General features: G+C 40.4%; 1 protein-coding gene across 1 annotated transcript in view; it reads right to left on the reverse strand.

Annotated features, from left to right (window-relative positions):
- LOC128741142 (neural-cadherin) overlaps positions 1–17,276 on the reverse strand; it is a 136,876-nt gene that overhangs the window by 40,077 nt on the left and 79,523 nt on the right. Inside the window, exons 6-8 of the mRNA XM_053836742.1 lie at positions 14,945–15,182; positions 5,751–9,141; positions 5,491–5,661 (exon numbers count right to left, since the gene is read on the reverse strand). Coding sequence (XP_053692717.1) covers positions 5,491–5,661; positions 5,751–9,141; positions 14,945–15,182 — 3,800 coding nt within the window. The remainder of the gene's footprint in view (positions 1–5,490; positions 5,662–5,750; positions 9,142–14,944; positions 15,183–17,276) is intronic.

A 17,276-nucleotide genomic window follows, 5' to 3' on the forward strand; every position in this document is an offset into this window, starting at 1 on the left:
CACTCACTTCACTTCCACATGTGAAAGAGATAGCACGATATCATGCTCTTGTTCACTGCAGCTCGATACGACGACGTCAATAGGGTGAAAATCATTGATTAGGACGTCACACAGCCATACGGAAAACGCTTTATCTAAGTTCCCAATGTTGCGTTCAAAGTCTTGTACATTTCTGCTATTTCGTCATAACAAAGTGCGAGCATATTCATTGATTCGTAGGATGAAGTCCTAATCCTAATCCTAATGCGGATTGAATTTCACTAGCTGTTTCAATCGTTTTCCGAGTTAACTTTACAGTTAAAATCTAAATTAGTTGCAACTGAATTTTTATAACATGCATCAGAATAAGAAAAATCACCACTAGGACCTCTTTTTCTTGATGTCCTTACTTGCACTCGATCATTGCTTTTTTTGATGCTAATATTCAATTCGTCCCATATTTCACCTCTCTCCAGTTAGGTTGTCGGGAATATGTATAGCATCGCAAACTAATTTATGTGCCAACCGATTACAAGGCCAAGTCCAGTGAGATTCCAATAATTTTTAAGAAATTTGTTGGTCAGCTTTCGAAAATTGAACGTAATGCATCTATACAAACGAGGATCACATGGTCATTTATTCAGGGTTCATTAATTAATACCAACTCGCACATGAATCTAACGGGCTAGTCAAAAATCATACTGTTCATAATTTGGCGAATAAAAACATCCTATTGGCTTTACACAGAACATGCACATTTTACTGTGCCTTTCCTTCAAACAAGGCTCCACAAAGTCTAGCACTCAGTCAAGGTGAGTTTTAAGTACACATCTGTGGTTCAATAACTTATGGTTTAGCCAAGTATTGTGTGCAAGTTTTGCCACTACAGCTACAGGCTAGCTTTTAATTTTTGCAACCACTTTTCAGAATCGTAAACTAGAATCTTTTTCTAGTTGCCTGTATTGTGTTGTCCGGCTAACCAACGGTATCCGGCGATTCCAATGCTGATCATGCACATATCCAAATATCAAACCAATCAATACAAGCTACCTACAATCACTATTCACTACATACCAATAACTTTATCGGGCTCTCTTGTATTTAGATTATCCGCGACGTTTCGTCTTCGACTCATCAATATGCGACAGTTCTACTTGGACCGTCCATAGACACAATGTCTATGTAACACTGCTTGTGTACCAAGTAAATGAACGGTTTCCTTGAAGCAATTTCGTTCTGATGAGATCCAATAAGATCGAAACATGGATTCGGCTATCTCTTGTATTTGGTTTTGCAACTGACAACCATTCAATTATTTTACCGCGACTGCGGTCAATTTGATCAACATTGTTGACAATTTTCTTCACATTTCATAATAGCTTTCCGATCCTCCAATGAACGTCTCGTCCATCACCTTTCCTGTTTCCTATAAACAGTACTTTGATGAACGTCTCGTTATATGAAGACTTTTCTATTTTTACTATCAATTGGTGACTCGAGTGTCTCGCCCCATCGAGCTATTGGTAACCAAAACTGCTAGCCAATACTACTCCAATGGGCGTCTCACTCGGCTACAGCCGGAACCAACGGTTCGCGAATTGACGTCTCGTAACACCGGACTATGTTCAAATATCGGCAATACTGCGGTGTACGTCTCGTCAAATCTCATTGCAGTAAGCACGTTAACTGCAATTGCACAGAATCAGTGCAACGTGTCGATACCGTTTTTTCACAAACACAGCAGGCGTTGCGTGAATAACGCAATTAACCTCAGCGAAAGAAATTTAATTTGAAGAAATTGAAATGTGTTTGATAAGACTCCCTGCATATTTTTATTTGTTTTCTTCATATGCATCTTGAAACAAGATGCACAGAAACCCAACAGGATCGCCATTGTGTGGCCTCGCCAGGTAGCGCAGGGAGTATATCAATCACACATCTTACCTCGTTGACGGTCCAGCAGGAAAAGAGGTCGATTTTATGAAGGAATTTCCTAGCATGCTTTAATCCGTAGGATTATCAACGCATGCTGTGATCCGCGGATTGTCGTGTCGGAGTTGCTGTTAACCGATAACCGCGTGTATACAGTATGCACCCGTTTGTTGGCGCATATATTGTTCGCAGGTATTTTCCACCTGCCACACAGTTAAATGTGTGTTTTAGTTTAACTTTGCGATTTATTTAGAGATTCCTTCTCTCACGCCCACTTACAAGAAATTTGTATGTTGTTCAACAAGAAATTGGTATGTTTATGTGCATAGCTCCGGTTAGCAGTTGAAGCAAAGCAGAATGTGATCAAGCGGGAAGAAATATGTGTGAGTTTTGTGCTTCTTGCTATGAAAATAGAAAAACTCACTCTGCATAGGATCAAGTTGACATAACTCACAGTTGATTTTGATTTTTGATGAGTTTTGAGCTTTTGAGTTTTTACCATCACTGATGAGGGGGGGATTTTTTGGGATTTTTGGGATTTTATCACTTTTTTCCGCGTATTTCCCAAGCACAGATAACAAATTAGTATAAGTCTAAACGTCGTAAAGAATCTTCGACTTGGTGGGACAAAGGGGCTTTGTCAATTTCTATTTTTTTAAATAAAATAATCGAAATGACAGTAAACAAATCGATGGTGTTTTTAACTGTCAACGCCTGTGAAGCAAGCCGAACACGAATAAAATTTATGGGGATACTTGACCTTGAATCTTTTCGTTAATTTTCACTCATTTATAATTTGTAGAGCTATTAGCGTTCCAAATCTTCTATATTTTCGAGACGATAAGCAGAATCTAAGTTATGGAATGGCAAACCACGGTAAGAGATAGTCTCACGGCAAAATCGTATCTCCTAAACTATAAGTCACAAATTTCGGAAGTATTGAGATATTATTCAAAGCATTCTCAAAACAATTTATAAAAAATGGGGATCTCTGGTATGTATAGTGCGAAAACATGAAGATACCCATTTCGTTTCGTGTTAAGTATACACGATTCTTATTTTATTTCGAATTTTTAAAGAAATTCTATTTGGAAATACTCAAGTTTTTGGCATAAAATGAACCCTAAACGACAGATATAATATTTCGGAAGCCGTAGCTTAGATTCCGTAGATTCTCCACAGTAATGCAGCATTTTCATCTGTATTTCTAATTTCAAATTATGTTTTTTTGCGGCTTTTATTGACAAACTGTTTGAATCTGCATATTAACGTAGAGGTAACGTTGGTTCACCGAAAATTATGGTACAATTGATCAGTATCTACCCCATTTGCTGACAGCAATTTAATTTGATTCTCATTCCGAATAATGATGATTAATTACGAACAAATTGATCTCTACCGAACCGACAATCACGAAGCCGGCAATCTATCGGAAGTGATAATGAATACCCGAAAAAATTACTTCGCCCAGTCGGGTCAAATTAAAATTGCAATAATGCCCCCTCTGAATGCCACAGTTCGTCCCAGATCCGGTGGTGGGTTAATAGAGCAGAGCAGTTTACATCAACACGGATGACTCCTGTTCCCACTTCCGTGGTACTGTGGTTCATAGTTCATTCCAGGAATTGTTGCTGTGCTGCATTGACCACGTTACCACGGTAACGATTCATAACGATTACTGACTGACAGCAAGCCAGCAGCAGCCTATCGCCCCCTCCCCATTCATTCGATGTAGAAGGATCTAGCCGAATGATGATGTATTATACTATTTACAATCGAATATTTTTTCTTCCGGTTCCTACAATGATTTCGTTCGCATATCCAATATTCGCAGCCGAAATCATCAGAAGAAGCTACGAGGCTTCAGGATATGTGTGTATTTTCCCCCTACCCCTTACCAACTTAGTTGCTTTTCCTTCGAAGCCGGAGCGCGCATAGATCGGATCCCATTTGGAGCGTGACGGCAATTGTGAAAATCCTGCGATTATTTATGAGGGCAAGTGAGGAGGAGCGAGTGGACTGTCGTGTGCGGAAGGCACCCCGAAGGGACTGACGGAATTGTTGGAAATTTTAGAGTGTTGGAACTGAAGTGGAGCTGCAATAAAAATCTTCACACAACACACCAAAAAAAAAAGAATGAATCGAGAACGCGCCGTAATGGGAGTGGACGAGAGTTTGGATGTTTTTCGGGATTTATAATATTTTCACTGTCGTGGGAGATGGAAATGTTTTAAGTAATCGGTTTGGCGGAAAGGAGGGTTGGCATGCGGTTGGGTGAAGCGGGTTTTAAGCATGATGAAATGTAAGCGGAGTTCACATGTAAGAAGAAATAATGCACAAATGTGGGGATTTAAGGCTGTACAACAGATGAGGTAAAGTTTAGGTTTGGAGTAACTTAGATTGAAATATAACGATGATTTTCGGTTTTTCACCCATCAACGTAGATTACGTCGTCACGTCTCCTATCAAGTCGCAATCAGTGGACTAGGTTCGTGTTTTCAATTTATTCGGTCAGGAAAATTTATGCCCATTAAATATTTCCGTATTGGCATTCATGACCCATTTTAGAAATTTATGATTATTTTAACTGTCAAGTGTCAGAGTTATTGCCGAATAATAGAGGATACGAAAAAGCCACTTATTATTCCTATCTTTAAAATGTCATATTTTGCGCGTTACGTTGTTAATCTAACGGAACGGTCTGATTTATGTTTGGCACGATCAAATCATGGAATCATTGTTTTCACCTCAAGCGAGCATCCTGAATGCAGCTCAAATTTATTATTCACACAGGAACAACCCACCCGCGTGAATTCCCCCCGGGTCACATTCGGCACCGCCTGGCAGCGGCACCTCCTTCCTGATTACAAACGGATGCAGTCGTCGGCTGGGGAGTGAATGAGAATGCACATAACGCGCCGGCCTGCCGGGATGAGAACGACGCTACAAGTGCGCGCATGTGCTCCATAAATCATGTAATTTATGAGTGGCTATATTTTTATTAAGTCCGTTTGATGGTAAATTATGGGCTTCACTCGCATATCACCAAGGACAATCAAAGCTGAATGGCAAACGGAAGTTAATGAAATGCGGCCCAGTGGATGCAAAGCAGAATCTCATTACACACTACCGCGCGGGAAAGTTTTCCAATTGCGTCGTTTGTTGTAGGTTGTTGTAGGATCGTTTCGTCGTCAGCCAGCATCATCGCCGTGATGGTGGCGCCGTCCACATGTAGACGTGTTTGTCATCAACTTCGCGGTTTGGGAGTAAAAATATGATGAGATTTCTGACGGAGATTCCGTCGTCAGTTCGGGCCACGCTGGCGTCATCGTCATCGCGGTCGTTTGAGCGGTTTTTTATGTCTTCTAGAGTCGTTTATAGTTCACGGTCGCCCCGGCGGACTAAAACTAGTTGCTGTGTTTTGCTGCGGTCCCAGTTATTTAGTTCGGGAAGTGGATGAATGATAAACAAAGGAGTGAGGGAGCTTGTGAAAGTGATGTTTGGATGACGAGCTATGCGATGATATTTGATTTATACGACATTAAGAAGTTTGTGTTTTCCTGCTAAGGAAGTACTTACGTGCACTCGTACTCGTTCCAAAGGTCTACGCATTCGAAGGGATCCGGGCAGATAACGTTCGCACAAGGCTTGTTGGACGGACAGTTTCTATCGAGATTGCGAGCCATCGTAGCCTGACCCCACTGGGTGCCATTCATTGCCGGGGGAAGTGGCAAATGTTTTCCTTCCAATCTGTTATTTTTGTGCGGAAACCAAGAATAGGATTTATTAGTGTCAATAAAAGCAAAACTTTTCCCCTCGGAATTGGCGTCAAATCTTACCGTATATCATCCAAACAGCTCTTCTGGTAGTCGGCATAAACTTCAAATGTCCTTACACCGGTATATTCAGCCTTGCCACCGGCGTAGACACCCTCCTGTTTGTCTACCAGCAGCCACTGATGCCCGTCGAAGGTGAACGTTTCGTTGTACCGTCTGCCTTCTCCTCCATCTAGCTCCAGCGTTGCCGCTGAACCGTGCCGATTCACTCGCACTACGTGCCACTGTCCGTCATCCACTCCGATCGCATTCAGCCAAATATCTTTCTCTTCCGTACGCAGAGAATTCAGGTTGTATCGGAACCTCAGTCGGGCATCCTTTATCTCCAGTATTCCATACTCCCGATTGTGCTGATCGCTCACCCGAAACAGTTCGCCATGCTGCTCCCGAGTTCTGAATCGCAGCTGAATTTGCGTGCTGAATCGATCAGGTTCAAAACTAAGCGCGTATTTCACGTAACTTTGTTGCTTGAATGTTGTCGGAATCGTCGGTATGTTACAAGCTGGTCCTGTCCAACCTGGTCGGCATTGGCATCGTGCCTCCGTGAAACTTCCAACACAGTTACCGTGCTCCCAGCAGCGCGAAGTCTGTTCACTTTGACTACAAACCTCCTCCGTTTGCGGACAACCAGCCACGCTATTCCGCGACAGTCCAGGATGTGCCAAGTCGTACAGTTTACTATTGTGCACTAGATTCTTTATACACCCGTCGAATCCTTTACCCATCGGCATGTAGTTCCAGCGGTAGTGCGTCGGATCAAACTGCTCCCGATAGAAACCGCCCACCTGCAGGGGAGCGTTCACATTCAGATATTCATTGAACGGTGGAATCGTACCCCGCGCTTGACAGGATGAATCGTCAAACTCCGGCGGCGATCCGTCCTCCATCTCGGACACCTCAGCCGACTTACAGTAATCCACAACCATACGGACGTTCTCGGTGTCCCAGAATATGTCCAACCGATGCCACTCGCCATCGTCCAGACTCTTCTTCGTTTTGACCCTCAGCTCTAGTGTCCCGGAACCGAAGTCTATCAGCAGTCTTGGGTATCCTCTCTCCAACTCGACAGAAATGAAATCGGACACGAGCACTTCGTCCCGTTCCGGGGGCACAATCGGTCCATTGTACAACAACAGCCCGTCAGATTTACGAGTTATAAACTCGAAGCTAAGATGCGAATCGTCGCACATATCCAGCGGTGGATACCACGCCCATCCATTGCCTCGGAAGCTGCGCGTCGTCTGCTGACACCGCGGACCAGTGTAACCGGTGGGACACGAGCACGTTAACCCATAGCGCGTCTCCATGCAGCGCCCTCCATTGTAGCACGGCGAAGACCGACACGATTCCGCCTTACTGAAATTTCTAGCACCGCAGGTGCACTCCGCAATCACGTCCACCCTCACCCCGACCAAAGACGTCTTATTAGCATTCACCATGTAAGGCAGCGAACTAATATCCAGCGTATTCGTACACGACCCCTCGCACATCTGATTCTCATACAAGCACTCGTCGATACCAACCATCGTAATATTGATACCAACATCCTTCTCAATCTCCTCTCGATGCATCAGCACAATGCCGTTCAACCGGACCGGCTTATAATAGGGCGAACCGTGCGCCGAGAACCGCACATCCGTCAAAGGCGGATGCTTTCTTCGCAACTGCACACTGAACACATCCACGTTCTCCCGATCCGTGTTCAACAAATCCGCCAACTTATCTTTGAACCGATCCAGCTTACTTCTCGACAGACTCTGCGTCCTGTAGTTCCATACCCGTATAAAGTCCTCATCCGTAATACCTGCTATCCGAATAGATCCACTATTGATAACAGCATCATGCGGGATCTCCCGTACCGTAACAGTCACATTGGCTGGAACATCCGCCTGCGTGTGCTTCCGATCGTACACTTTGAACCGCAAATGATATCGACCGTCCTTCGTACCGGTACGCATCGTTATCATTCCGGTATCCTCATCCAGCTTGAACCGTGGATGCTCGTGATTCGTTTCCCAGTGGAACTTCTTATCCGGCAAATCCCAATCATCCAGATCGTACACGTACACCCGACCTATCTGCGTATCGGGCGCCTGACCCAGATAATTATACACGAAGATCTCTTTCGATCCGGGTTGCATCTTATTGTCGTTGACGTCACCAATCACCACCGTCAGCGTGCTGGTGCCGGTCATTGCCGGGTTTCCGTGATCCTTGATCACGATTGGAATCAGGTACTCTTTCTGCTGCTCGCGATCGAATGACCGCAGCGAGGACACAATTGCCATACCGTCTCCGTTGGCACCTTTCTGATCTTGTTCGACCTTGAACGAAGCTCGAATGATATCATCGGCACCCGGATCTAGCCGGAACTGGAACGGCGGACCGTTGCTCTTCGATCGATCATCGTCGTCGGTTGCGAGTATTTCCACCACCTTCCTCGGTGGAACATGCTCCGGAAGGACCGGCCGGTAGTCTTTTAGGAACTTGGGAGGATTGTCGTTGATGTCCTGTACAATCACCGTTAACGTTGCGGTGGCAGTTTTCGGTGGAATACCGTCATCGATGGCAAGTATCTTGACCTGATGACGAGGCGTTACCTCTCGGTCGAGTTGCCGTTGAATGGTTACGGTGCCTTCCTGATTGATTGAGAACTGTCGTTGTCGATCGGAAGATCGGTCGATGGCGTAGGAAACTTTACTCTTACCACCCTGATCTGGATCGGTGGCTTTGAACGTCTCCAGCGTTTTGCCGACGTCGGCATTTTCGTACACCGAAACTTCAATGTTCGGCCGCTCGAATTGAGGTTTGTTGTCGTTAATATCGCGTAATTTCACAACCACCCACGAGTACGCCACGTGGTATTTGTCATTATCGTTGTCTTCGCCCTTATCGTTCACTTGAATACGGAATCGGAATCCATTGCTTTGCAGCTGATCCTCGTAGTCCAAAGGCTGCACGATTTTCAAGCTACCCGTACCATCATTGTTTCGCACCATGGTAAACTTGTCCGCTCCGTATCCACTGTTGTCGATCACCTTATACTGGAACTTATTGGTTTCGTCCTCATCGTGAACCGTCACCGTCAGAATCGGCATCTCCGGCAGATTCGTACCGTCCGTTTCGTCCACCTCGGTGAACCACTCGTCTTTCGTGAACTGCGGCGGCATATCGTTTATATCCTTGACGCGTATAGAGGCCGTCCCAGTCCCCTTGAGCCCCCCTCCATCCATCGCTACGACCTGTATCGAGTAGTCCGGCGTTCGTTCCCGATCCAGACAGCAGACGGCCGTCTTGATGACACCCGTGTCCGCTTCGATTTCGAAAATCGGTGATCCCGTTTCCTCTTCGATTACGTTCTTCTCGATGGAGTATATCAGTTTCGCGTTGGTGCCTGTTGAAGAGATGTAAAAAGCGATTGCAATTTTAAGCTAGTTGATTAGAGTAGAGGAATGGAAAATGGTGATAAACACTGGCGTGTTCAAAGCTTGCCAGAAAGTGAGGCATAACACCCATTTGACCCATTTTTCAAATTATTGTTTCTTATTCAGCGAGTTTTAGTCTTTTAAAAATGAATATTTTATACTAGTATTATTTTTTGTTCTAGAGTTACGGCCGAAAAACAATTATGCTATCTGATGCCGTCGTTATTAGTTTTCCTCCATAGATATGCAGGAAGATTCCTGTACTTGTCCTGTACTCTAACAGCCGGCTGCAAAGTCTGCCGATTTCTTTACCAAAAAACTAGTCGAGTGATAAAGACGTTTAAGCTCCATGCTTTGATTTTTTTCATGAATTGTTGAGAAAATTTGCTTATATTTTCATAAAAAATTGTTTTACCATGCATGGTTCCTGAGCTATTAGTTTTTGAATCAAAACAATTGAGTTTTTTGGATATAACACAAAAACCATAGATTAAGAAATTTTCGGTTTTCCGACTTTTGACAGTTTGATTTTTAACCTTTCGATTTTTCAACTTTTCGAGTTTTTGAAGGTTCGACAGTTCGCAATAAAAAATTCAAACTGTCAAAAAGTTGAAAGTCCGAAAATTCGAAAAGTCGCAAAGCCGAAAAGAAGATATTACGGCAGTGCGACTTTATAAATTTTCGGACTTTCAACTTTTCGATAGTTCGACTTTCCTTTTTTGCAACCTTTTAACGCTTCGACTTTCTAAGTTTTCGCTATTTTAGGCTTGCTTTTGTCGTTCGAGCTTTCTACTTTGGACCTTTTGACTTTCCTACTTTTCAAATTTATAAATTTGTAACTTTTCTTGAATTTTTAAATTTTATACTTTTAAACTTTTCGTTTAATCTGCTGTTAAACTTTTCGACTTTTCGAGGTTTCCACTTTTCGACTTTCTGAATTTTCGTATGTTCGATTCCGTGATCACCAGAACTTTTTACTTTTCAGCATTTTGAGAGTTTTATTGACTACCCTATTTTTTAGGTTTTTCCACTTTGACTTTTCAGTTTTTCGACTTTAATTTTTCGTTCTTTCGACTTTTCGACTCCTTAACTATTTAATTTTGCAGCTTCAGCGACTTTCCAGCTTGGCAAATTTTTAAACTTTTTTATATATTAAAGTGGTTTTAACCCAGAGGATCATTCAGCAGAATTTTTAAATTTGAGACTTTTTGTTTTATCGACTTTCCGATTTCTCGAGTTTGATTTTTCTTTTTTTTCGGCTTTACTTGTTCTTCTACTCTCTAAACTTTTTTTGACCTTCCGATTTTTCGACTTTTTGTCCGAATTTTTGTAATTTTTCAGTTGTTTGTTTTACGAATTCCTAACTTTTCAAGTTAAAGACTTTTTAACAGTGTGACTTTTCTTCTTCTCGATACGACTTTTCGACATTATGAAGTTTTTATTCTTCTTTTCGACCTTTTTTTATTGACTTTACGACTTGGATACTTCGATTTTTCGAGTTTAGGACGGTTCAACTTTTCAAGTTTTCTTTTTTTTGACATTCTGAATTTTTATCTTTTCGATTTGTCAGATTTTCGGCCTTCCAATTTGTCAGCTTTCTGAGATTTTGATCATTTTTCCTTTCTGGTTTTTCGATATTTTCGCTATTCGACTTTTCGATTTTTCGACCTACCGACTTTTTTACTTTGATTTTTCGACTTTTTATTACTACGATTTATCGCCTTTTGGTTTGTTGTGTTTCTTTTAAATTTTTTGTCTTTTCTTCTTTTTGACCTTTTGTTATCCGAATTGTAGATTTTTTAATTTTCAAGTTTTTTACTGTTCGACTGTTTGTCGCTTTTTACCTGCTTTTTACGTTTATAGTATTTTAAAAATTCGACTTTTCTTCTTTTCGTAAGCGTGTGGGGCGCTACATCTCTGCATATTAGCGTTAATAAGAGGAAATGCTTATCAACTTAGGGACTATACTGGTTCGTTTTATTGTGCCTGACTTTTATTTTAAAGTGAATTTCAAACCACTGTGAATCTTGCATGTGCATACTATTTTTCGATATAAATTAACAAATCATGGTTGTTTATGTAGTACCATTACATTATTTTAAATTTACAAAAAAGGTGTATTTGTGATCTTAATTTTCGAAATTACTGACTACAAGAAAACTATTGAATATTCAGGTTAGTTTCAAATAAATGGTGTTTACATAACGAGCATCGTTTCGTATGGCAATTTAGCATCGTTTGTTTTTGTGCCTCGTTTGTTGCATTATTCCACACAGAAACCGCGCGTAGTTTTCGACAAATTACATTTCAATTAAATTGGATATTTACGGCTACGGTAGTTCGACTTGTCAACTGTTTGACAACTTGATTTTTCTTTTTTTCGAACATCCAATTTTTCGACTTTTCGATGTTATGATTTTACGTGTTTTCTCCTTTTCGGTGGTTTTTGATATTTGAGCTTTCGGAATTTGGTCCTTTTTATAGCCTTCGACTGTTATAAAAGTTTCGTGGAAAACTTTTTGCAGATAAAATTGAATCTAAATTAAAGAAATTTTCCTAAAATTTTCAAGAAAAGACTTTCGTTCTATGATGTTTGCTTCAAGAATATTCTGCTTTTCGATCTTTCGTTTTATCGAATTTTCAACATTTCTAGTTCGAATTTTCTAATTTTTGACTTTTCGATATTCCGACCTTTTCACTTTTCAACTTTCTATCTTTTCGATACTACGACTTAGCGGTTGTTCGGCAGTTTGACTTTTCGGCCATCTGACTTTGACTTGATTTTTTGATTTTCCGAGCTTTCGGTATTATTTTTTCTTTTCAACCTGCAGACTTTCCGACTTATTCTTGAAATTTTCTAAATTTCAAGTTTCGGCGTTTCGATATTCCGACCTTTCGACTTTTGGGTTTTATGACTTTTCGACAGCTCGACTTGTCTGCCGTTTGACTTTTTTTGCCATGATTTTCCAATTTTCTTGAGGTTTCGAGTTCCCTATTCGATTTTTGAACGTTTGGAATTTTCGATTTTATTGTTTTCCGATTTATAGAGTTTTCAACTGTTAAAAAAGTTTAAAGAACACTTTTTTGCAGATAATATTTTTCCTGGATTTGTTCGAGTATTCAAAAAAAGACTTTTGTTCTGTAACCTTGCAGGTCCTGTAACCTGTAATTTTCCGACTTTACGACATTTTATATTTTCAGTGTTTCCACATTTTTTAGTTTTCCGTCCTAGAAACTTTTTGATCTGTCGCTTTTATAACAATTCAATGTTTCAGGTTTTTAAGAGTTTGACTTTTCTTCTTTTCGACCATTCAACTTTTCGACTTTCCGAATTTTTGACTTTTCGGCGTTTTGCCTTTTCTGTTTTTATTTCGATCTTCCAACTTTCCATCTTTTCGATTTTGGAAATTGTCGAGTTTGCCGGTTTTTGACTTTTCAATTTTGTAACCTTTCGCATTTTCGGTTTCACGATTATTTGACCTGTCCACTTTTCAACTTTTTAGTTTTTTGACAGTTTGGCCTGTATTTTCGACTTTTAGGCATTTCTTCTATTTCGTTTGACTTTTCAACTTTCCGACTTTTAGATTCTTCCAAATTCTAAATTCTTCTACTTTCTAAAGTTTCGATTTTTGAACTTTTCATATATTTTAGAATTTTAGATTTTAGAATTTTCGACTTTAAAAACATTTTTCGGGAAACATTTTCTAGATAATATTTTTCCTGGATTTCTAAGAAAATCCTATGTTCATGAAAAACAATTTATTTTCATTGTTGCTAGGCTTAGCAGTTGTGAATGTTTTAAACAAGCTATGCATGAGAAAACCGAAATATTTCGCTATGAAAATAGGAGACCTCGAAATTTTTTATATATTTTTTTCCTATATTAGTCCAATAACAAAGCTCACGTTCGAGGGGTCAAACCCGGTGTAGTGGTTAGCATTCACGTCTTTCACGCCGAGAACTCTGACCCAAATTTTAATGAAACAAAAGTCACGATTGAGCGATGCTGTTAAAGTGCCCCAAAAAAATAACTAAATTCCGTAATTGTGATGAAATTCTACGCTCTTACGGTCCATTTTGCACGATATTCGCGACAGTTTTGCATTATTTTTGGTGTATTTTTGTACCATGGCTGATTATATGTAAACCATTTTAAGTCTTGTGGATGTTTGTTCGATTATTGTATCATTTTGGCAATGTTTTAATTAATTTAGTATTAATTGAGTGTTTTTATGTGATGTTTGTACTATTCTCGTATTATTCTTTTAGTTTGAGTCATTTTCAGAATTGCTTTGAACCCCTCACAAAGGTAAAAAAAAGTCAAAATAAAAAATGATCCCAAATTAAGTTCAAAATCGCTCTAAACATAAAATATCATGATATCATGAAATATCATCACATAAATGAATCAAAAATTCATTTCGTATTATATAACCACTGTTTGTAATTTCTATACCTTCATTTTTGTTCCCGCTTATGTTTTGTGTGTGTAGTTTTTATACAAATTTATTACGATTTATTACACCCCTTTATTTTGCAAGTATGATCAGCCACGATCATCGCACTCGCTCGTCAATCCGAGCAGCTGATACCGTTCACTCGCGAGGGTTCGCCTTCTCAACCGCGTGTGTGAGGGAGGCGTAAGGTGATGAAGAAAAGAAAAAGCAACGTAAATTCTGTACCCATATAACCTAGTGTGCCTCACGGGCTATTCGCTGCTCACGAGTTGCTGGCCTTGTGAGCGAGCTGTGCAGAAAGACTTTTCGTTCGCGAATGTGTACCTAGCAGAATGTAGCTAGCAGAATGCACACAGCACCGGGGGTTGTTTGTCGTATGTTTGCGTTAGTGGCGTAAACGTTGGATGCTATCTTATATTCGCTCGCGTGTGAGCGGGCATCGTTTGCACTTGCTCTATTTGCAACATTGCTTTGTGCATCGATTTAGTAACATTTTTGATTGCTTTAGTTTAATTTTTCTGTCATTTTGTGTATCATTTTATTATTATTGTTTTGTATATTGTTTGTGTCACTTTACATAATTTTTACATCATATTGGTGATAGGGCAAACGTACCAGTAATACGGCAAACGGACCAGTAATCGTGGAAATGCGAAGCATTTCATTATTTTGGGATCCGACGGAGATCTTCCCCAGTATCAATACTTATCAATACTCAGTATTGATACCAAGGAAGATCTCACATCGGGATTACAAAATAATGAAATGTTTCGCATTTCCACCATTACTGGCACGCTAACTATTACTAGTAGATTTACCCTATTAGTGAGCCATTTTTTCTGTCATATTCCTGTCAACCTTGGAGTCATGTTTATCATTTTAGTGCCGAAACTATGTAATTTTAGTGCCTTTTTTGTCATGAAATTTCGCTATTGTATGTGTTTTAATTGGATGTGATTCAAAATTCAAATTTCCAACATTTAGTATTTTTGGACCAAGAAAATCGATTGACCTTATTTTGTTTGCATTTATGTTTTAGTTAATTTTTGTGCTTATTTTTATCCCTTTCTGTGTCTTTTTGTGCATTATTTTTTATTTTTGACTTAGACTTATGTCTTACGGGAAGTAGAGTGGCTATTTCATTATTGCGAATCGTTTTGTAACACTTTTTAATAATACTTGTATCAATTTTGAAAAAAAAAATTCTATAATTTTTGTTTTTTGATTGCGCCGTATTGTGGGTCGGATAGTTTTGATATATGATAGCTTAATGAAAACCGCAGAATTACCTACAGAAAAAGAAAACAACACTCACCTTCATTCGGATCGTCATAATCGACGGCCGTCATCGTCATTACCACCATGCCAGCGGTACCATTCTCGGTGACATTTCCAAAGTACACTCCCTGCGGAAAGATCGGCGCATTGTCGTTGATGTCCTTCAGGTTGACCTGGACGTCCGCGTAGCCGACCAGACCTTCGCCACCTTCGTCCTGGGCGAACACGGTGAAACGCCACTGCGGCCGGCCGTTCGGTTGATCTCGATCCAGCGGCTGTGGGAGAGCGCAGATTAATGTCAGTGCAAGGTGATTTATTTTGAAGTCATCAAAAAGATCGAACAAAATGGCTTTCCACGTTTAAACATTAACTGCCGAACTGTGACTATGGACTTTGGCACACTTCGTTGCCGTGATTATGCGGGAGAGATTTCAGGCAACATAACTGCTATAAAATTGTGCTACCAAGTATAAGTGTTCCTTTTTATACTGTGCTTCGATTATAATTGCTTGTTCGGGAGAGCTGTCCAGCGAAACGGGGCCCGGAAATTTGCTTCCTTGAGTCGTGAAATCATCCGGTAAGCTCTAATTTGACGCCGCTGAAGAAGCTGAGGATAATATGCTTTTTATGAGATTTCGTCTGCTTGTTTTGCAGAGCTCATACATAAATAACAACCTCCAAGAAGGAAGCCAACATCAAAGAGACAAGTAATGGAAAGTTTTATCTCGCAAAGATGGTCGCTAGTTTGGATGTGCTATTGAATAGATAATTTTTTCCTGCAATATGATGCTGCACGTTGTACTAACTGAATGAAGAAGACAAAATTAAAAATGTTTTCCTTTTAATTATGCTCGTTCTATGGTTGTTCCGGGTAGATATGAGTATAAAAAGTTTTCTACTTGTGAAGTCTTTTCATGACTTACAAGAAGAAATATAGGTATGACACGAAGGAACGCCATATTTGTCGCTTTAGCTAACATACAGGAAAACTTAATTCAACCATTTTTTTACACGTAGGCTCAATTTCAAAGGTGAGTAAAAACCATTTTTTGAGGCTTAAAGTTCAATGCAACATAACCGGTGATTACGGTGAAAATTACAACAAGAATGAGACACTAATTATAGGCTGTTAAGTCTGTAAATATATTCTCAGTCAGACTAATATAGACAAGAAAAAGTTTCATATTAAAAGCCTTGGTTCTAGGCACACATTTAGCACTTTTTCTTGATCTCCCATTCAAGTGTGAGACAGAGCTATCAGACAATTCTTAATGGACAGAACAACTGTAGGGGGACGCTCTTAACACTAAGAATCCATCCGATTATTATGTCTGTCATAATTCTTAACATTAACTAGGTTCCAAAAATAGCAAATAGTCTTTGCAGGGGCAGGCTTCATGAAAGTGAAGTTTTGCTCCTTTATCATTCGGACGTTTCCGGCGTAGCGGCGCATCAGTTGTTCTGACAGCATCCCATCATCACACCCAGACTATCAAGATGCCATGCTCGAGTTCTGCCCGCCAGCGCTCCGGTACGGTGACTGTGACTAAGACGAGGCGCGAAACGGGAAGTAAGTACAATCTTGCAGATAAATTGCATAAGTTTCATGATTTATGACGACGCCCCGTGCCTGCTGCTGCTGCTGGCGGAATGCAGTAGCAGCAGAAGCAGATAGTAATCATCACTGCGAGAATGGCGTTTAACACTTCCGTCTGACTTCTTCTTCCGGCTTTGGACCGTCCGTCGGTTGGTCGGTCGTTCTAGTGCTGGCACAAAGTTGATAATGCAATCTGGCTACCAGTGATTAAAGAAATGGTCGGAAAGTCGTCAATTCCTTCCGTTTCCGGGTCGGTCGCCGGGGCAACCGCGATTTTGGCAAAAAAATGTGAAAACAGTTTCTGGGGAAACGTGATATCAGGGAGTTTTGTGTGTGTATAATTAAGGAATGATTAAGTCTTATGGATGGCATTGCTGGTTCTCGCTTGCTAGTTGGGTTAATGCGTTTTTTGCCTTTTAGTTTTAATATTGTACCGAATGATAGAGATAGTGTATGGATTTTTTTTCAAGCATTAAGCTCGTAATTCGAACCAACTAGATTTAATTATTCAAAGAAGGATGACGATAACTACATATCACTCTTATCTAACTGTCTCAAACATAAAATGATTTTCTTTAAATTTTGTCTTCGTATATGATCTTTGATACATGAGACGACCACCAATTGCCTTTCTGTGTCAGTTTTTCAAATTTCAATGTCTACCAGCTCCACGTCCACATCAATCACGTGATGACATATGTTAAAACAAAAAACGGTCATTGCAATTGTGTTGTAGTAAGATTTCCTTGGTTACTTGGCATAGAATTTGGTT

This window comes from Sabethes cyaneus, chromosome 3 (assembly GCF_943734655.1).
Source record: "Sabethes cyaneus chromosome 3, idSabCyanKW18_F2, whole genome shotgun sequence".
In the NCBI taxonomy this organism is placed as follows: Eukaryota; Metazoa; Arthropoda; class Insecta; order Diptera; family Culicidae; genus Sabethes; species Sabethes cyaneus.